Raw genomic sequence first — 23,030 nt, forward strand, 5'->3', positions numbered from 1 at the left:
TCTTTTCCCACCAATGATAAAATGGCATTCAGTCCAAAGTACCACCTCAAGATCAGTGTTGTAAAAAGGCATAGTGTCACACAGAAGTAGTTATGAAACTTTAAAAACTGTGCTGATGTGTAAAAGCAGCTGGTCAACTTACAAACTACAGGGTATGTGTCATTTTAGTTTGTGATTTTCTTAATTTTTTTTTTTAAACAGTGACACTAATCTGTGTAATCTCAAATACAGCTAGCACTGGCCATTAGGAAAGTAAACGTTCTCTGGAAAATACTGCCGAGTAACACCATACACTTAATAGTTTAAGTCAGCAATGACCTTAAACACTCGATATTCAATCTGTCTCCAGCTTTTGGTCTTTTAAGGCTAGTTCTGCTTGCACTGTCCTCTATGCAATTCAAAATACACTCTTTTTGGAGTTCACTATACAAACCCTGGGCTCTTTCCCACGTGCGCGTAAGATTTGAATCACTTGTGGGCAACGGGTGCAGCCACATTATCCATCTCCTTGCCTCTTACAGAGCACCCTATTTATGCAAGAAGCACCTTCTAAATCCACACACTTTAACCAGCAAAGACAGCATGTTAGCTACCACAGAATATGAATAGCTGTGCAGTGTCCGTTGCCTGCGCCGAGGTTTCTGAAGCAATGCTCAGCCCTTCCACCACAATGAGAGAGCGACACAAGTTACACTCAGCTTCATCCATCTGCAGCAGGGATCAGAGCAGCACAGAAGGAAACATGCCCATCATCGGGAATTTCAGTTCGACACGCTGCCTCTCTGTAAAGGGCAAGACTAACCCTGCTAGGCTGAGAGGAAAGCTCCCAGCTGCCCGTGCCATGCCGTGCCGCAAGGTGCTGCAGGAAGCCGGGCAGAGCGGTGACCTCCAAAGGACCCACTGCTCTCCTTGCTGGCTCTTGGCTCCCTCTCCTCGGCATGCTGATCACTGCAACCACGCCGAGGGACACTGCGTCAAGCACAGACCGACATCAGGGCACTGACTCTGAGGGAGAGAAAAAAGGAGATCGGAGCCTGGTGAAGGCTTCCCGAGATGTCTCTGCAGGCTGCAACCCAAAGACACGTTTGCAGTTTGCACACCGCAGCCAGGCGATGTGTGCTGCAGTCATAATTGCTACAAAGCTCAGCAGCAGCTAAAAATCATGCCTGCCACGCGAGCTAACTGCGTGATCGGCTACTGCTGGTTTCTGGCCTGGGCAGGGCAGTGAGGCTATGCCCCGATATGGCCAGTTCCCTTCACGGGTGACGTGCGAGATGCGCAGCTAACATACGGTCCCTGCAGGGACTGCAGCCTGCCCTTACCTGAGCACCGTGCCAGCATGGCAGAGACTCTGCACATAACTGTACACACTCCAGCAGCTTGACTTCGGCTACATCTATTGCGGTCCTTGATCTGAGCGTCCCCCACAAAGCATGTCACTTAAAGCCACGCAAAAGGCCAAATGCTGCTGCAGACCCCCCATGTCCCCCATGCAGATCCCAACAAGCATTTGGTTCACAGGTGAAATAAAGCTTCCAGCATAACACCCTCCAAAATAAATCTTGTTTACCTGCACCAAAAAATACTTTACAAAGGGAACCTGAATGCAGTAAGTGGGGATGACTGGGGGATTTACAAAACCCTTCCACTGCCCTGAACCAAAATATTAATGCAGATGGGACAGGGACAGAGCAAAGCAAGAGTTAGGTTTTCTTCCCCTCACATGCACAACATTACATGACACAGATATTCAGCAGCCCCTGCTACAGGCTACCTTTAAAGCTGTGTTTTTCTAACTTCTCTTCAATGAAAGTTTAAGGAAAACACAGGTGGAGAGACTAAGCAAACAAAGAGCTACCACATCCCCTAGAATTAAAGAACAGCCATCCTGTAACAGTTAGAAGACCCTGACCTTTGTCTCCTCTTTGCTTAATGACTACTCTCTGCCTTTTCTTTTTAAGATGTTACTTACTAGGAGAAACACAAGAGCTCTTCAGTTGTGTACAGGAATTCTAACTTGGTTAAAAAATTTTTCCTTTTTCACTGTATCACAAACACACCCCAAAATAACAAACTCCCTGCTGATGAGGCAGTGGTGCCACAGCTGAAGTGCCCGAGTATTTTGTGTTGAGCAGGTATCTTGGACTTGGAAAAAAACATACATCTCTAACCACAAAAAGTAGACCAGGCTACCTCAGAGAATGTAAGAGACCTGAATGGCTTCTAATGGTATCTTAAATTTGCCTGTTAAAGCTGTTATCTCCAGCCACATGCTCCTCTTTTCTGATGATCATCGGTGGGCAGGAATGTTGCTTTCCTTTACAAGACTGCTCCTGAAGCATCACCATTTCCAGCCCAGCACAGAAACACAAACCAGCTCTACTTCTGGCTCACCTTAATGCTCCAGACTAAAAGCTGCAGAAAATAAATTAGCAAAGGCCTCTGCCTTAAAGATGCAGCAATAGCTGAAAAGAGTCACAGCACAAGCTGCCCAAAATTTAATTTGCCAGAATAAAGCAACAGTTATAAATTTTATCTAACTGTTCAGTAAAAACAAACTGATTGCCCAATAATTTACCTGCAATACATACCACAGTGGATTATGCATAACAGTTTAGGCATGGACAAATTATATGGTAAAAGATGAACACACTTTTCTGTCTCTCGCATTCAATCAAATCCTGCACTTAGATCATTGTAAGAATGAATTGCCTGATAAAACTGAAGAGAAGGTAAATGATGCCTCAGCTCACAAATAATTACAGGGTTTGGGATTTTTCCTCCTGTTGTAATAAGTATTTGCCAGCCTGTACTCTACCTACAGGTCTATTTCAAGGTCACTGTTGATCTGGTTATATTAAACATTTTACTTACTGTTCCACCTTCTTGCATCATAAGATATTGTAACAGGTTAACATCTGTGGTTCCAGAGTACATGTGGGAAGTACAGAGAAATATATTCTCAAAAGGCTCCAAATACGTATGTGCATGTACAAATAACATCTCTGTATCTATACACACACACACACACCTGTTCTCAAATCAGATACTTTCTTTGCTCTAAAGTGGAGTGGAAGAAAATGGAAGGAGCAGTTTTCTTTCAATGTTTTTTTACCCTAAAAACCAATCTACAGAGACCAAAGAATAGACAATGTTAATGTCCTACACAAATTTATCACGCAACAAAGACATTTTTCTTTGTACAGAACAACAACAACAACAAAAAATTGGTTGGGAAAACAAATTGCTGAAACTCAATCCAGCCAGCAAAGTTTTCCAGGAGAAAATTGGGCTGAAATGTGTTTAGACAGCACAAGGCTACCTTTAGTTCGCTTTTTCAGGGTACCTGTGCAGCCTGACACTTTCTAAACACAAACACATTCATGTACAGGAAAAACCAGTTAGAAACAGCACTGTTATGATGATCTCTGATGACACCTTGGAGAACAGACCATAGTATATGCCGGCATATAACCACTAGTATGTTCAGAGTACAATGCAGGTGCCTGCTCTCATTCAGCTCAGATGCATTTAAAGTAAACAGAGGAAAAAAAAAGATGAGGGAATTGGCTCGGTGTTCCACATCCTGCAGCCCCAATCTGAGCATTATCTGATGTCTTCCGAATCTGTGAGAAAAGTTACTGCTAAATCACAGTGCAAAGGATAAAACAAAACACAACACACCCCTCTTCCACAACCAATTTTCAGGCTAGAACAGATGAAAAGCTGGCCTGGCAGTTTTCATGCAAAAAGCAAAGGCTGAATGAGGCATTTTTAGACATAAATTGTTAAGCACTGCAGGTCTACCTACCTATTTATCAACCAGCCAGAAGCTTCCATTAATAACCATCTCCAAGTCAAGATCTATTTGTTTACATATACACAAACGGAAGTGTAAATGACATGGTTTTCTGGGAAATTTTGTTCTGCCTGTCACTCACCATTGTGTTGCTGAAGAGAGGCAATCTTGAGAATCAGGTATCAAGTATCACAGGTACACTGAAGTAATCAAACTTTAATTATTAATCTGTGCAACCAGGATTTCCGGAGTGAGTACAGTCACTATCACTATTTCAGTCTGAAGTTCAGTACCTGATGGCCAGTAATTGTACAGTAAAAATTCTATCTTAAGTATAGTAGTGGTGCCACTTATGTCAACTCGCATGATCTCCATTTCTTGGCCTACACACAGTTTCTTCATGCTTGTATACACCTCATTTTAAAGATTTTTTTACCTATCAAACCAAGGGAAGCAAACTCTCCATAAAAGCACTAATACCATGAAATTAGATAGTATAAATCAGCGGGCTTCTTTAAGTGTAAGCAGAGTTCATGTTCATCATTCTCCCTTCTTTCCATTTTAACCCACGCTCGGTCAGAAGCTACAGATGTACTTCCCAAGATAGCGTGCACTGTTTTTTCCTCAACCATACCATTAAGCACCATACTCAAAAGCAAAATACTTCCTGTAACCGCAACACTCATTTTGATGAGTTTGTGTCTGATAGCTCCCCCCAGCCACCACCTCAAGCTACCCCCAGTGACTTCAAAGGTATATTTCACCAAGCAACACCAAAAGACACGAGATCCCATTTGGAATTCACTGCTTAAAAACTGCTGCTGATCATATGAGGTCAACCAGATACCACAGAAATTACTGTGAAGCTCAGCAAACCTTACTTCTGGCAGAGGGCTGGCCGGTTTGGTAAGGATTCCTCCCACATAAACAACATTGGGTAGCGTAGGTCTCGGAAACTCCAGTGCTACATCAGTACAAAGCATCCACAGGCTGGATCCATGAACCAAGTCATACATGGACCGTTCTGGTAGAACCTTGTGTTTCTGCATTATCCTTTCATATTTTGGCAGAACCAAAAAACTGACTCCAAATCTTGAAATAAGATAAACAACAGTATTTTTAATCCTCTCAAATAGGTTCATGTGATCTGTGAGCAGCGAGTTAAATTCTGGAACGTAAGACAGGGGAGCTGGAGCACCCACTTCTGCTGGATACCAGAGGCCAGTGGAAAAGACGGCGTATTTAACCCCTAAAAGATGAGCTATAACAAATCCACACATCTCATTGGGATCTACCAGGAGCAGGTCAAATTTTTCCTGTTTCAGGGCATGCATGAGGTTTCGGTTGCCAACGATCATGTCGCAGTTCTTGGAATAGTGGTCCAGGATATCGAACAGTTCAAGGGCTGTCAGCCTCCCCGAGAAGATACTCCTCATCTTGGACTGGAGAAAATCATCCGAGGTGCTGCTGTTAAAGATCCCTGGGTAGCGCTGAAGTCTATAGTGATTAGATGGAGGAATCTCTCTGCCCTCAGAGAGGAGAAACACTGTCTGGTGACCTTGGTCATGCAAGGCTGAGGCCAGTGTCTTGAAAATATAAAGATGGCTTTCAAACATAATTGGCGGCACAACAACGATTTTGGCAGCCCTCGCTATCCCGACAGCACTCCACAGGAGAATGAAAGCTGGAGCGTACGGCTTCATAGCTGAAATGAGAAATAAAACCATTACATCAACAGAACGCAGGTTTGCATGCTACCTGGGAATTATTTTTTTTTTTTTTAAAAAAAGTTATTATGAGGCTGTCCCAGAAAAGCTATTCACATCTCCCTATTTTGAAGGCATCTTTGCAGTGGCCACGGGGAACAAGAGTGCCACTCAGCTTCAGAGTGCATTTGGTAATGCTTGGTTTCCAGCGAGAGCTGCCTTTTCTCCTCCCTCTTTCCATTTTTAATTAAGGGTAGACGACAGACTTCTTCCAACACCAACACAGCACCTGCATTAAACAGCAGCAAAACCAACTGACACAATGAGGTTGGTACCCTCCACAGAAATACCTCATGCACTGCTGCTGGATTATGTATGCCATCCAACACCTGTGAGATCTTGTAGGATCTGCAAGCTAGATCCTGCTACATTTGGGATTATGTTTAAAAGCACAACTGAATTATTGTCATTGTAATAAGTGAACAAGAAAGATGCGAAGTTCAAAGACTAAAAGAACAAAGAAGTTCAAAGGTTAAAATCCTGGGCTTATTTACACGAGACCAAAAGGATGCCCCCTCCACTGGAACTTCTAGTATGTCCATTTTAATTTTGCAGCCTTTAAGCACCATACTTCACAGTACTGTTAACACTGCTATAAGCATTTCTACCACAAGGTCTAGTCACCCACAGCTTTCAGGCTGTCCTCCTTCAAGGCGCAACTCTATTCTGATTTAAGGATAACATTTTCTGTAGCTTTGTCTTCATGTAAGCCAATGGGCATAGAGAATATAAAGATTTTTTCTTCTCCTAAAAACATGCAAATTCATGCAATATTTTTCTTTAGTATCAACACCGATCGGACACACAGGGGTGGAAAGTCAGAATCTGGCAGGAAGACGCTGCCATCGAGTAAGAAACAGCTACTTCCACCTTTCAAAAATTGCTCCTTGTGTATAAGAACAAGTGAAATAACAGGAGTTAGTACCACATACACGAACACCACAACTTCTACTGAAGCACTTTCAGAAGTACTTGATTCTGAACCTACTTCAATCAGCACTTGAGCATGCACTCAAGCATGAGCCTAACCTATGCTGAAAACAACACTGCTGTCTTACAGCTCTGGACAGCTGCAGGCTGCCAGGGAAAGGGAAAGTACCTTCCCCCACCATGTTTTGGAGAGTAAAGCCCATAAAACACGGTATGCACTAGATGAAAGCCAAGTGCATTAGAAGCACAGAGAGCACATGTCAGAGAACTCCTTAGTCACTGTAACCCTCCCCAAGACAGAGAAACAAGCACAAGCCAAACCAATCTGCTCTCTTCTCATGGCAAACAAACTCACATGGAAACCTGAGTCTGTTGCAGTGTCTTTTTATAAATAAGCACAGAGACAGGTAACACTGCTACTCAGTCCTTGTTACTGCCTTACAGTGTAGTCTTATAACCCTCCTACAACAGATTGATCAGGACTTTTAATAGATTATTTTTTTTAACGTTCTGTGGGTTACAAGCTCACCAACAGAGCATCTCATATTTGTATTGCTACTATATAATATTGTGTTTTCTGAAAGACACCCCAATTTTCTGCTACACCAGCTTCTGCAAGTGGCTTGACTTTCAAACATTTATAATCATGCACCAAGCCCAAGCAAAGCTGGAAAATCACCACTAGGTACACCGACTATTCAAATCAGGTTTCTAATCTGCAATTTTTCTTATTAAATTTGAAGCCGCCCCCACACCTGTGTTCAGAATGTGTTAGCCACTACCTCGGAAATTACTGACCATCCCTTAGAAAACTCTACCAATTTCAAAGTAATTATCACCAGCAGCAGTGTGTGCACACACATACATGTGCACAAAAAAGTCCACTCAGGCAGACGCTTTTCTTTTTTTTTTTTTTGGGGGGGGGGGTGGTGGTGGTGGTGTGTGTTATTCTTCCCCAAGACAAAGCCCACAGCACAAAGATGCACAGCAAAACCTTGCGGTACCCAGGAGCAAGGAACTGAAACAGAGAATTTATTGAGGTCTCCACAGCACCACCATATTCACAGGCTGACGTAGCATTCTGGGAAGCACTCAGAGGCTTTGCTGTTTCTAGGAACAAAGCTCAATTTTGCAGAGATAACACTTCAGGGGAAGAGGGAGGATATTATTTGCTGCAAATATTAGCAGTGGCATATGAGAACTTCACTATGCTGCACCACTGTCACTGACATCAGGAGAGATTGATTTGTTTTTTAAGCTGCTTCAATTAGGGTGTTGGAGATTACCCTGAAACATCTTCTCCTTGGCAAATAGCAGTAGTTAAATCAAACCAAACAGCAATCCTATTCACTCTCCAATAAAGTTGGAAAAAGCATTCTTACTACATGAGAAACAGCTTACCTCCCAGCATGAAGGCCTGACCTGCCAGTGAGGTTAAGGTATTAAATTGCCTTTTTAGTTTAGGCCTTTGCTTTCATTGGAGGCTTTCTAGAAAACCACAGCACCCCACAGAGCTCAGCTACCCTCCCAGGAGCTCCCATTCAACAGATGTGCCAGCACTGAGCCCTGCTCACCATCCCACTTGTAAAACTTGCAGGTTTTAAGCCACAGCAGAAGGTTGTGCAAGTGCGTAAGTACACAGGCTTGGCATACAGTGCAGCACTGTACCAACAAGCCATACTCAGCTGTCTTCAACAGAGCCCCACTGGAGGTTAATGCTTGTTAGGTTAAGTGTGGTTTTAAAAAATAAGTAAAAAATTTTGTCAATGAAATAGCCAAGAAAAATTACTACTCAAATTTGGACAAAACCCATTATCGATTACATCTCCCCATGCTAAAAGCATTCCCACGGTATTAAGTTGCTGCTCCTGTCAACAATATCAATATTACAAAACCATGAATGGAGGTGTAGGATTGGGAAACTCAAACAGTTAATGTTTCTATCAGCAGTATAAATCAAACGTACCGGGAGCCTAAGGGTTAGTCATGATCCAACAGGTTGCCAGCTGCAAGCATGCCAGCTGTACTTTGATCTCCTGACCCAATACAGGCCCCGAGCACAGCACAGGAAGATACAACCCCTAGCCCTAAGGTGTTATTTTCCACAGCCGGGGTTACACGCATGCCACCAAAAGCCATGGGAACTATAGCTATGCTTCTCTGGGGCCTGACAGTAACTGCCCCACCGCTCATCATGCAGCAGCCATGGTTTAAATGGGAACTGCACTGGATATTTTACTTTTTATGAAGGTGCTATAAAGCACTACCTAACTAACATGAAAATATAACTACGAGCAATTTATCAAACAAATTATTCCTCCTCTTGTGGTGTACCAGTGTCAAGAGGACACAACACACTTCCTCAGGAGCCTGTAGTTTGCTGTATCTTCAGAACTGATAAAAAAAATCACTTAAAAAATGTTACTATGTAACTGCCCTTTTCAATGCAAACATCTTCCACAGGGACAGGAAAATCTATGTACTGGACCTGCCAAGCCATAGAGATAGATATTAAACACATGATACTATTAGAGAAATGCTGATTAAGTGACAATTTTACAGGGAAAAAGAGCATTGACCTTATATTGAACTTCTGGCAGGAACCTGCAGGATGAAGCCTCATCATTTCATCCCCTGGCCAGGCAGAAGCCAGAAGAGGGGAGCTTGGAAGGTTTGTATTAAGCAGGAACAAGGGCAATATGTAACTACACTTCGTAAGCCACGCAATCACGAGCGTAATTCTCATTTCGCAGGCTGAGAGACAGAAAGAGGTAGGTGCTTGGTGCCATCAGCAGAGCAACACCACAGGACTAAGCAAGCTCAGCTCCACTCTCAGTCCCAGATGCCTTTTCACTCTGACCATCCTTCAGCACTGGACTCCTTCAGCACATCAGATATTTCCACCAAGACCGGGAAATCTGCAGAGGCTTGTAAGCAGTTCCTAGGCAGAGGGGGCTTTATAGGCATCAAGGAGATGATGACCTGGTGCTTAGTTTGAAGCCAGCTCATCACACCCAGAGCACACAGTCATACTCCAGCAGTGAACGCCCAGAATGAAACACTTGCCAAAGTAAATAAAAAGAATCAATATTCAATGCAACTGCTTTTCGTTTCTGAATGCTAGGAGCATGAAGAACAACTGTCAAGTGTCCAAACATAAAAGAGAAAAGAAAACCCAAAGCCAGAGGATAATCCATTTCTCCAAGATCGTTAACGATATAAAACCATCTTCTGTCTTGAGTCCTTCTGCTTAGGATTTGCCTCCATTAAATAAGATTATTTTGGTGTCTGAGCTGGTATATAACATCCTTTTATAAGAGAAGAAAAGAAAAAAGAAGAAAAAGCCGAATTTTCTAAAATTTTTAACAAAAAACAAACCAACCACACCCCACAAAATTATCGTTGAGTTGAAGCCATTGCTACTTTCAGCCAAAAAGCCCTACAAGCAATGGTATGGAGGAGGAAAAAAAGAAATTCAGAGTGGCTTTATATGAGTGAAACCAACTGCCAACTGTAAAGAGCTCACCTATTTGAGTGCAAGAAAAAGTTAGACATACCAAGAGGTTAAACATTAAACCTATTTCAACAGCTTCCCATAGTTAACGACCTACATGTGGGTTGGTTTGGTGGTTTTTTTTCAAATTAAAGTAGTATGAGTTTTAAACTGTGTTAGAGAAAACCAAGCACATTCACAGAAGACTGCTGGAAGGATGTTTTCAGCTGACCAAAACAGTTCTAAATCTGGCTTTTTTTAAAGAAGTATTTTTCCATTTATCCATAAAGACCAAACAGGACCTAGAACAAGACGTGTGACTACACAAGAATTGGTGACTTTCAGAGGGAAAAAATACAGGGGAGGATCCTTCCCTCCACACCCTGTCCCCTCATTGTTCGCAAAGGGGGAAATACTCGAAAATTGGGCAACATGGAAAGAAGCTGAGCAACATGTATGTTTATATAAATTATATCAGAAAGTCTTAATGTTTAAGTTAATATTATAAAATTGATCTAATACTACAGTCATATGCCAATCCTAAAAATGGTTTTAAAATAAATCCAATTAATAATTTATGTAACAGTCAATCACAGTACTTGGAACACATACTGAAGATGAGATTTATTGTCAATCCCTAATAATCTGCTGATGATTCTACAATTAAAGCTTACAGGAACGTTTGGGGGTTTTTCTGCTTTATACCACTGGCTGCCTACCTACTATTTCTGAATCTCACAGAAATAACCATTCCCAAGCCAGCAATACCACTGTCAGAGTCTTCCTCTGTTGCAGTGAGACCTAGAAGCAGAAGAGGCTCTCAAGCACCTCCATATGCAAAACACAGCTTGAATTCAAACTGCACAAATGTTTATCACTACTCAAGAAAGTAAACAGTTCTTACACACTTACACAAACCGCAATGATATAGAGTTCTTTTTATTCATGCGTAACGCTCCCAATTTCTAAAGCAGCAACAAAAAAGTTTTACAGGGATTGAGTTCAGTGATGCTATTACCTTTTTTTAAGTCTTGCTTCCTTTCAGCCTTTCTTTAGATTTGCTAAGGTTTGTTGAGTTTCCCTGGGCAGTTTGGTCAGAAGACCGGAACCTCTGCCTAGAAAGGTGCCCTTCATACTGAACAGCGGTGCTCTGCAGCAAAGGAGCGATCTTTCTAGCTGCTGATCACTCACCTTACCCAACAAGCTCAAATTACTCATTACAATTTAACAGATACCAGTACACATTAAAAAGAGCAGGCTTACCAACTAGACTTCCATCTCTACAAATCCAAATGTGGATGCTAATGAGCACTGCAAGGGCTCATGGCTCATGCCCAAATGGAAAGCTAGTGATGTGCATCACAGAGGAGTATAATTATTCAAAAAGGGGGGAAATTTGAGATTTGTATGCATTTCAGCAAATTGTGCGTACTGCAAACTGCTACCAGAGTTCTGGTAACATGCAGATTTATTACTTAGTCTTGCTTACAGTATTGTCCCCTTCTCTTTACTATCAGTTCATTACACAAAATCATTATTTTAGAAGGGAGAATACAAACCCTGCTTTTAGAGCTGTAAACTCTCCAAAATGTTGCATTAGTGATCTGAGCCAACTAGAACAAAAGGCAGAAAACCAGAAAAAAAATTTGGACAAAAAAAAGTGTTTATCACCAACTAAACTTTTATTAAAAAGTTGCAAATCTGATGCAGTTTCTACATAGGCAAGAGTGGATCTTGACCCATTATCGGTTACATACTGCAACTGCCCGCGGCATGCTCCATGCATCCAGACCAGGCTGCTGCAGAGCTGGTTGCTTTTGTTTCACCAAGCCAAACTTGGTATCAGTTATCCCATCAGCTCAAGTCTCCATCCCAAGTCAAAAGCCAGTACCATCAGCAGTGCAGCGTCACCTCGGCAATCAATCCCACGCTACCATACCCAACAGCAGCACTTACCACAGGTAGACATATATAGTGCATTTATTTCTTCCAAGACAGTATGCATTGTAGCTCTAAGGGACATGTGGTCAAATGTATGGTTAAGACAAATGCTGAGCTAAGTTGTGACTGAAAGGCAACCGGTTACTGAGAGCACTACAAACTCCCTCTGTAAAGCACGTTAGGAGCTACTGGCTATGGTTTACTACTGGTTTTAATAAAAAGCAAGCACTAAAGAGGAGAAAGAAATTAGCACAGATCTCAGATTCTTACCCGAGTTATTGAAGCTCCAGTTCTGCCCTGCCTACCCGAAATCCCACTGACATTAACTTATTTTATGCGCAACCCGTTTGCTTTAGCTGTTATTAAACACAGTTTTACAGTTACAGCATAGTATCCAACCTTCACAGGCTTGTAAATGTTTCAGTTAAACAAACACAGACCCATACCCCACAATGCTGGTTGTATGACCAAAGGCCCTGTAAGCAAAACATTTTATCAAGTCTAAGACAGCAAGGACTGACTAACAGAAAGGATTTACAATTAAGTATAAAGCTGGAAAAAGAAGAAAATATTCCAACACAAACAAAAGGTTCTCTAACACTTGTTACAGAATGATTCAGTAATAAAAATACAGCTAAGATTTGGTTTGGGTGGGTGCATGTATCAGCCACTTGCTAGCAGCTGATATTAGGCAAATATATATATATACACACAAGCATGAATGCAGTGCATTGATTCAAAACTGGGGAAGAGCAAACAGAGAAAAGGTCTTTCTTTCTATTTGTGACATCCTCCAAGATGTCTCTTGAAACAATACAAATAATTTTTAAGTCCCTCTCAAAACATTTTCTTTTAGAGAATGTAATTTAATACGAGTCCACAGTATTTTTTTTTCCGGCACCAGAGCAAGGAAATGCTACCTATGTGGAGAAACGCACTGACCAAATTATGTCTAACAGCACATCTCAGATCACAGGAAGATTTTAATTAGTGGCATAAGTAAGAAAGTCTATGTTCTCCAAACGAAAAGCACAACTTGACTCCTAAACCCTTTAGGCTGGCAATTGTAAAATATGTTCTTAACCTATAAAACTGCTTGCTGTACTGTACATATTCTGTAAGTAATAGGAAATACTACTCCGTAATCCTTTAGGAGCATTAAAATAAATCAGGCCCATAAGCTGACTTCAGGCAGCAAACTGAAGTTTTAAGATTAGGAAGCAGTTGCTACTAAGCAACTCACGTGCCGTAAAACAGATGAAAGCATTAGAAATGTGTGAAGGCACAGAGCCTTGGAGCAGCAAACCATTGTATTATCTAGGAAGAGACTCTGGTAACAGGTATTGCACGACCTTTGGATTTATACTCCTATCACACATCTTGCTACCAATTGCTGAGGTAGCGCATACTAGGATTGCTATTTTGTGTTGCAATGTTTTAGATTAAGTGGTAGGATCTAGTTTGTAACTACTGCCCTATTTCAACCAAATGAAGAAATGAAGAAATCAGTGGAAATTATTAGTAAGAAATCACGTGTGCATAAACAGGGGCAGGCTATTGCATTTACTTTGTACAGTTTCTTGAACAACAGCTACGTCCTATCCAGTGAGTACAAGAATGCCACATCTACAGATAAAAAGAGGAAGATCTACAGGCATTACAATGTCACTGTAATCATCTGTCAGACTTACTGTGTCAGTTATGCAAACAGAAAAGGAGTTGTTAAGAGGGAGTAAAAAGGATATGCAATTTATGAAGCCCCTTTCAGTAACAACTTCATATTTGTGTAACAGGTTTTACCAAACACTGAAGGATTTTATGTAAGCTTTTGCAGTCGAGAGTCACAGAAAACTGATTTTTACAATCCTTGCTCAGAAGACAGCAAGACAGAAGAGGTACTTCTCTTTCAAAATACAGGTTTTACAGTTAGTACACAAAATATTTTCAATAGACAGGGTAGCAGATAGATCTTTAATAAGCTACATGGGGATAAACTCTTACACAAGGCATAATGTCATATTAAGATGAATTTACAGCAAGGGACTAAGGTATAACATTCTTGGTAGCACTCTGCCACCAGCTTCTGAAAGAACTGCTTTTTAAATGCATTTGCATCGTTATGGAAAACCACCCTAAACTTCTGAAAATACCAATCATTTTCAAAAAGATTAAATATTTACAAAGATTTATCTTTATTCTTTGAGTAGAGGAAGGGCTTTAAATGAATCTTTATGGTTCTGGAAAAAGAGTCCTAAACTTCTGAAAAAGATTGATCATATCCAAAAGCATTTAAGGTTTGTAATTATCTTTATTATTCAATGAATAGATTCTAAACTTACCAAAGATTTCTAAAGTTATTAACAGTAACACATCCCAGCTTTTAAATGAAGTCACTTACAAACCATAGCAAGGTCCACATACTTTGGGATTATACTACTTCAGCATTGACAGCATCAGTCAAGAAGAGATTTAGCTGAGAATAAAGGATTAAAATCTAATTAACATTTTCATAACATGAAGTATGTTACAACGGGGCAAAGGCACATTCTTCTTCATATGACTTATGTTTCTTAACACACTAAGCACTAAAACTGAACAAACAGTATTCAGTTAAGAACACATACTTTATTTATTGGATGTCACTATTGTACCAGTATTCATTTTCAAAAAAGATTCAGTCCAACTAACTGCATGAAAGTGTGTTTCATAAAGATTTTACACCCTATGAAACACTACTCACATAGACCTACCAGAAAGGTATTTTGCATTGTTTTAACTAGCCTCAAGAATACATTTTAATAACCCAAACAGAAGTAAGAAGAGCAAGTACAGCAAGTTCTCTTTTGTCCTGCTGTGCACTGGGCAATTCAAACAGGGTATTTTAAGACTCCTATAATCTTTTAAGTCTTTCATCTTATGTAGCGGGGATTAGCATTTGCAAAAACTAGTCTACCTGTCAATGTTTTGTTAAAACTGAGCTCTATTGCAAATTCTTCCATAAGGCTTAGCCAGGCCTAGAAGAGCAGCATGAAGAAAAACCCCATCCTTTCTGCTGCTGGCCAAGGTCTAAAGCCAGTACAGCAAGACCAGAACAGGCTCCTGGCCCCAGCACCTGCGGAGCTGCACTGCACCCCCAGAACTGGGAGCAGGGGGGAAGATGGCACAGGCATGTCACTAGGACAGGTCCAGTCGGGCTGCGCTTATTACTTCAGGCCCCACGCCAGAGCAAAGCTGACCATGTATGCACGTGATGCTGCAACCCAGCTGATGTGCCACCCTGGACCTCCAGATGGAAAGGAAGCACAGTGCAGAAACCTGAGAATGAAAAGCCTGCTCCAAAAGCTATGTGCCTTCAACTGAATGCAACCCGACTCGGTGTGAAAGCCACTCAAGATTTCTCCGCATTGGTGCGCTCTATTATGCGGGCCTTTTCCTTGCTGCCCGCAGTTACTCTACCCCCAGCACCTTGGAACGATAAATGCTTGACTATATATAGCAAAAGAGCCATCTATTTGAAAGCGAGACACGTATATTCCTTGCAGAGAGATTTGTGTCGTTCATTCAAAACAAGGTAAGGACGTTTTCTGGTAAATTATACATCTTCCTCACAGCTACTGCAAATTCAGAGATGATGCAGTATTTTGGCACCAATATACAAGTCCCTTGACAGAGTCTCCTTAACTTCTGGAGACCTTTCCTCCAGGTACTGAGATCGGAAAGCAATGTTCCTCAACCTGCTGCAGCCAGAAAGGAAGCAACCAGAAGTCATGTTGTGCCATCAAGAGGCAGGGCTATTAACACAGAGAAGTCAACAGGTTACTCCACATTTCCTGAAGCCACCGGTAGTGTTTTAAGATGGGTCACAAACTGCTGGCCCTGCTCCTGCTGTGTGACACTGCACTGCCCAGAAGAGCAACAGAGTATTACCACAACGTGTTTCATGCTACACAGCAGTTAAGAGCAGAAGGAGAAAGAAGAAAGCTTTCTAACTGCAGAGAGCATGGGGCACAAGAGGCACAGCAGCTGATGGACTCAAAAATGCGCCCACTGAAGGGCCAAAGCTGCCCAGGAAGCCTTCTCTTCCGCACTGGCATCAAAAGACAGGTTGAATCAAAAAGAAAAAAAGAAAAAAAATACCCCAACTGTCCAATTTTAAGCACTTTCATCAGCGACAGATACTCCTTCAATAAAATGACTCCGAAGAAGGGACTGGAGGAAATGCCAGAGCACAACTTGGTAGCAAGCTGGATTTGTTGGTGCAACAAATGCAGTCTGTAATTGTATGCTGCCTTCACACAAGCATGAGTTTTGCCTCATGAACGAGCCTCAGGATCTGGAACATTAGTTTCAAATTTGAACATGTTTTACTGGGATTTTTTTTTTTAACTTTAGTAATTGTTTGAGGGGATGCTTCATTTTTCGCTATAGTTAGCTTCAGCTTGGTACAAGCTCTCCCTGGTCACGCCATCACATGACACCTAGAAGCACTGAATGAATTTCTTTGTTTGGTTTCTGACTTCATCCTATAGCAAATAACTACATTTTAACAAGCCAAACAAACAATCACAAGGGAAACTATAGCAGATTTGTTTCTGCAAGGGGAAATACAACTTTGAATAAAGTTAAAATACTTGATTTAATAATGTTTTGCTCTTATTCAGCTCAATTAAAATATATGAATTGCTCAAGACTGTATGCAGCAACACCACACGCTTCAAAAACATTCAGATTGTACAGTCTGTTCATCATTAGGCTCTATTTTGAAATTTACAGGTCAGGGTTATTAAAACAAGCCACTGTCTTGCTTTCAGATTTGTGTTGTATAGTGTCTGCTTTGAACTACCTCTTAGTTGACTTTAGTTCTTAGAATAAAAGTTCTGTATGTAACAGCTTTTCTATGTGGTTTGATCTTTAGACTCAAGATTTTAAAAGCAGGATCGCATTACTTAAGAGTGAGAAGAGACAGAAATCAACTTCGGAACCTTCTAAGAGGTGCAGACTACATTCCACCAAAGGGTAAGAAAAGATGGGGGGGGGGGGTGTTGCAGCAGCTGCATAAAGATCTTTATATACTAGAAAATAGCAGGAAGTTTCTGTGTATCAGTAACTGACTAAGACTGGATTAGAACTTCAGAAATAAAAGGGTCTAAACAAAGGGTTTGTGGTTTTTCAAAGACAACGTGAGAAATACAATCAAATAATTCAAATATTAAGAAAACAAAACATAGATCCAAAGGTTGCAGAGCACCAAGATAAAGCTGATTGACAACTCTAAGATTATGACTCACAGAGGATGATCTGAGTGTAAAACCAAAGCAAAAAAAAATCAACAATAAACGATCAAGTGCTTCTACATGTGCATGTTTCTGTTCCTGCTCACTGAAATTGCACTTTCTGGGACGTGAGATGATCTTCCTCCACTTCTGGAAAGCAACTAGAACTTTTTGAACACTATCACTACATAATAACAAGTATCTGAAGGGGTTTTATAACGGAAACATGCTCTTAACTACTGCTATAGGCTACCAAGTTATTTCACTAGTAATGATTTCATGCAAGATTGACTGTTTAATATAAAGTATAAGCTGAGATTAAATTATTTGTAATACTCCCATCTTTTTGAGCATACTGTCATGAAATAAAGCTAACTGATAAACAAGCAAAACAATTACAAAAGTATCACAAAGCACAGTAATTAAAAATTCAGCACCATGAATGGTGGCAGCTTTAGGCTATACTCCTAAATTTGAGACGCTGTACACCAGACAAATTTATTTCACAAGATTATCAACTTTGAAAGAAAAATGTGGATGGTCATCAACCGTCCTTGGGCAAGTTTCCATGCAAGTCCTCACAAGACTTATACCAACAGTTCACGTTTACAGACTTTCAAACCCCACGAGCAATGGATGCCCCAAACACTGTACTGGCCTATCTAGCCCCGTTACTGAAAAACACCTGAAATTTCCCAGTTTAGAGCACTGGGAAGAAAAAATGTGTGTAAACAAAACTTCCCACAAATATTTTATGCTTGATCTCTTATGACAGACCTCTGTGCCCAGGGACCAAACACCATACATATCAACAGACACCTCTCAAAGTTCAGTTTCTTTGAACTCAGCAACAGGAAATAACACTCTTGCAATGACCAACAAGGCTTAATCAAGGGTCTGATTCTCTAAAAAAATCTTTCTTGGTATTTACTGGTGTACAAGTTTTATTTAGACTACCAAGACAGTCTCCCCAATTTCACTCAGGCATAAAAGGCTTAGTAGAAGAGAACCTTGGAAGAAAGCAGAAGAGGCTGAAGTCTTTCTTGCCAGCAAGGTATGGAGCAACAGCAAGATTCCCACAGCCTGTAACTCATGTCACAGACTATCAGCACAGCAGGTTTCCTGTACGAAAGGCTGACCCATCTCTTACACCACCACCATGTTTGCAGTCACTGCTACCTATGGCCCACAAGCTATAAACAGTTTCAGCTGGTGCCCCAAGGACCATCAGGAACCAACACAAGCCTGACTTGGTAGCCAGGCAGCAAACTGATACAAATTGATTGAGTTGGTTTTCAAAGCAATGGGAGTGATCAGAGTATGCATTTGTTTCCAGTTTAGCTAATCCACCTCATGACATCTTCCCATTTACCTTCACAGCCAAACTCCCTGGCTATCAGTTTGCCATTCATGGAGGGAACAGTACCTGCAGCTTTAAAAAGTTCAGACTGCACTAGAAAAATCTCTTCCTTTGGAACAGTCGTGTGGCACTGGAAAAGGTTACTAGAGAGGATGGGGTACCTCCATCCTCGCAGGTAGTCAAGACTTGGGACAAGAAAGAGTCACAGCTGACATGATGTTACATTGTCAATAACTCTGTGTTGAGGGAAAATTTGTACAAGACCTTCCACAGGCCCTTTTAGCCAATATTCCTGACCTACTGACTCTCTAGGCACCAGAGTTGGCAACTTCTTCATTCCCCCAATGGTAATTCCTGCAGAGGCAGTGCTGCCTGCAGCACAAACTCTACCCCAAGTACTGCCAATGCCAAATACCACCTACAAACTCTTCACTGGCAGTAACCTTCTAGCCAAGAATGCTCTTGAGAAAGACACTGCTACCAAGGTCCAAGTTTAACATCTCAGCACACCCATGCTATTAAACAAACAAAAAAAAAGTACTTTTCAGCACCTGTTTGCATTGTGATAAACTGGCAGAATTGCTTCCCAAGCAAACTTAAATAAACATTTAACTACTTACATATGGCATCTACATTCTCTAACAACTATCCCATTTAAAAAAAAAAATAAATTAAATCTTACTAATTTGAAACACATACCATGTAAACTACCACCACAGCTCAGCAGCAGCTCTTAAACGAGACGGGAGAAACCAGATTAGGTTTTCACTCGAAATAATATTTCATTATAAGCATTTAATACTGCTGGAAATTAGATTTATTAGGCACCATATCTCCTATGTTTCCATGCATATTCCTATATCTATTTCCCACATTTCACCTTAGACAAAAATATTTAATCAAAGTGGGGGAGGGTGGGAGAACATTTTCCATGAAACAAAACAGATTCAAATTACTAACTAAATCTGCATTCTCAATCAGTTCAAGGACAGGCGTAGCCAAGAGGAGATGTACAACTGCATTCAGAAGAGCAGGTTCCCTCTGCCAGCACCGCACATTGCAGAGAACACATCCCTTTACACTGCTGGGTTTGAGAGCTGCAGCGGGCTCCGCAGCCATACTTCCCACTTCACCTCAAAAGCCGACTGTGCATCTACATGCTGTTTAAATTACTGTAATGTTTACAGCAGTATTCTGGCCAAAATTCCTGTTCCTAACCCAGATTATCATTCAGAGCGATACGCTTCTTTGGTCCCATTCATAGTGTAAGCTAGGAAATACCGGAGCCTTCTCTGAATTTTAGAATTTCTCATTTAGAATATTAAATTGGGAAGACAACAATGATGGCCTGAAAATAAAGTTAAGGGCAGGTAAGTAACAACACATGAGTACTGGCCACAGAGGTTTTTCTAACACTACTACTCTACTTTTTTTTAAAGTCTTTACAATTCCTTTTTAAAATACTTTTATTTTTATGATTTGTGTTCTTGGCATTGAATTACAAAGCCTATTTGTTTGATTTAAGTCAAATAACTTCCAGCTTCTAAGTTGGAGGGAACCATGAAATTCAGCATATGTAACTGCATCTCAGTTTTCACAACTGAGGCCTTCTATTTCAGCATTTACATCTGAAGGTTGTGCTACAGCTATGTACTCAATCCTCACATGTAACAAACGTATGAAAACTTCTTCAAAACTGGTGTTGATGTATGGGTGAAAATAACTTGTCTAACGGAATACAGTGGAATATAGTATAATTTAAGGTACTCAGGTGGTCCTTCACCTTATTATGTTCACATTGCTACCTCCCCCTAAATACACTGAGCCACAACCTTCACAGTTTTTTTGTTTGATTTTTAAAAAGCACAATGTTTCACCAGGGCATGAAGGCTCATTTCCAACTCAGTTCAGAATCTGAAGCTGACCCAAGATTTTCCATTAACTCACCCTTCAGTTATCAAGCGGGAAGGGAAATCAGTCTTAAGTCACTTCTATCTCATGAAGCTGAACCATCCATTCACAGGAGGAAAGAACAGCATAGAGCGAGGAAGAAAGCTGTACTTGCTCCCCTATACAAATAAAATCATGAGCTTGACCATAAATAACCATGTTACTTATGAGAAATTGTCTTAACAAATCAGGTTGTAACTACTTTTTGCAACTCTGAACTGTATAATTTAGAAAACACATTGTCTTTCAAACCACTGCCATTGTAACTGTTACATTTACAGTTTGTAAAAATGCCAAGTTTGGTGGTATTTTTTCTATTTACCATCATTTCTTCCCATATAAAACCCAGCTTTTTGAACTGAGCTAGTAGCTAGGTTTTTTTAGAAAACGAACAATCTACTGATCACAGAGTTCAAGATTTGGCAAGGATGTAAGTGTTCCTTAGTCCCAGGTATAGCTGATTAGATGTACTGTTTCTAATAGCTAAACAATTAAGTTACTCCATAAAACCACAGGTAGTGTCATCAATTCTTCTCATATTGAGGAATTAAAAACACACACAAGATTTTATGTTAAAAACTAGAATTTTCAAAAGCTTCCTAAAGAACAGAGCTATTACTGCTCCAACACACTGGCTCCAAGTCAAGAACTGTAGCACAAAATCTTTCACGTAATTAGCAAAATAAAAAATAATTTAAAAATAACAGTGTGATTATGTAACAGCAAAATGGAAAGCTGAAAATTGTTCTCTTAGACATTATGAACATTATGAAAAGAAGTATTTTAATGGACCTGCAATGAAAAATAGCTGTGATCACTCCCAAGAGGTTTTCTTTACAAAGCATTAAAAAAAATAAAAATAAAGACTTCTTCCCTACATGGAGTATTAACAGGACCTCACACTGAGCATTTAAGATATATACATTCCAAGTGTCATAAAACACTAAAAATATTTTGTCAAAGGATTCAAGGAAGCTTATGTCACAAGTTTTGGAAATTTACTCCAAGCATAGTTGTCCCGAGGGAAAAATGGAAAAACCACCACACATTTCAGGGCAGAGAATTGCATGAAATTGTTCCAGTGTATTTCACTTCCTGGAAAACAGGGAAAAAATGCCTATTCACAAACATTTTGAGCTGTATCAGAAGGTCAGTTTTCAGCTCAAAGATACTTTCTAAACCAACAAGAACAACAACAAAAAAACCAACACCCCCCCCCCAAAAAAAAGGATAAATCCATGCTGAATTTTTTTTTAATAAAAACCTCAACAAAAGAAGGTGATTTCAAATGCTTCCCATGTACCAGCATTTCTCAAACACAATCCTATAATCTTCTTCAATATCATTCTGTAATAATGAAAGGGAAATCAAAGCATTTCTGTTAAAAGTTACAATCTAGAGAGAAAAGCTATCTCATTTAGTAAGCATCTCTTCAATATGATCTTACAACAGTTGTCTCAACAGCTTTTAATACTGTAGTGTGATTTTTCTAGTAAGTAAACAACTAGAGACTCAAGATGGAGTAAACTGAGATGAATTCTTGGTACTAAAGCAACTGACTAATGCAGTGATGTGGAAAGAAGGACTGACAAGAGCCCAAGGTAGAAAACACAAAAGTAAGTAGGTGTGAGCAATGAAACACTCAGCATTTGAAGTCAGAACTAATGTTCATGTTCAAGAAGGTCTAGAAATAATCAAGTCAGGATAGGCACTGTTGCTACAGTTATTAGTATAATTAATTGCAGAACGTATTTTAAGCAGTAGGAGCACTGCAGCATCACAAACCCTCTACACAAGTCTCAACAGGTACAGAACAGACCATACACAAAGCTACGCTTACTGGCATTGTTTTACGGATGATGAGGCTTACCACAGTACCTTCTCACCCCACGTCTGCACCTGTAGCAACACACCTACCACACAGAAGAAAAAAACAAAACAAAACAACATTGATACATTTTTTTTTTTTCCCCCCTTCCTGGAAAGAAAACATATTGCTAGAAATCAACCAAGTCAAATTATATAAGCAGAGAATTATGGTAGGTTCTCTTTACTTTTTCTCCACAAACTAATTAGACCATGTTGTCACAATCCACAGCACCCCTGGCACACAATTACAACCCAGTACAGTTCCTCCAAGTGAACCAACACCATTATCATTCCAAAGGGCTGATTTGGATAACAATCTCTAAAGTGATTCAGATATGACAAACATAGCATTAGAATTTCATGAACACAGTAATTCAGACTACCTTCAATTTCTCTAAGCTGTAACTAAAATAGCTAAATTTATCACAGTGTGCTAATCTAGAGTTACAACAGAGTCCTGCCTCGATCACAGGCCAAGCCCAAACTGTAGGTGCAATGACTGCCAATGAACTATGTAACAGCCACTAACCATTCACTAAGCTGAAGTTGCCACCAGGGTATAAAACCATCCCACCGCTTTACTACCACCTCCTCAGTGAGTCAGCTGCCCTCCACTCCACTCACAGGCAAGAGGGCTCTTGCAGAGCTC

General features: G+C 40.5%; 1 protein-coding gene across 4 annotated transcripts in view; it reads right to left on the bottom strand.

Moving 5' to 3' along the window:
- Nucleotides 1–23,030, bottom strand: part of UGT8 (UDP glycosyltransferase 8) — a 48,144-nt gene that overhangs the window by 22,293 nt on the left and 2,821 nt on the right. For 3 of the 4 annotated variants that reach the window (XM_055716981.1, XM_055717005.1, XM_055716998.1), the window contains exon 2: nt 4,681–5,504. In XM_055716981.1, the coding sequence (XP_055572956.1) occupies nt 4,681–5,502 (822 nt within the window). In that variant the 5' untranslated portion in view covers nt 5,503–5,504. Of the gene's footprint in view, nt 1–4,680; nt 5,505–11,006; nt 11,114–23,030 lie in introns of those variants that run through there. The other variant, XM_005433758.4, reaches the window with a different exon arrangement.

This window comes from Falco cherrug, chromosome 1, assembly GCF_023634085.1.
Source record: "Falco cherrug isolate bFalChe1 chromosome 1, bFalChe1.pri, whole genome shotgun sequence".
Taxonomy (NCBI): domain Eukaryota; kingdom Metazoa; phylum Chordata; class Aves; order Falconiformes; family Falconidae; genus Falco; species Falco cherrug.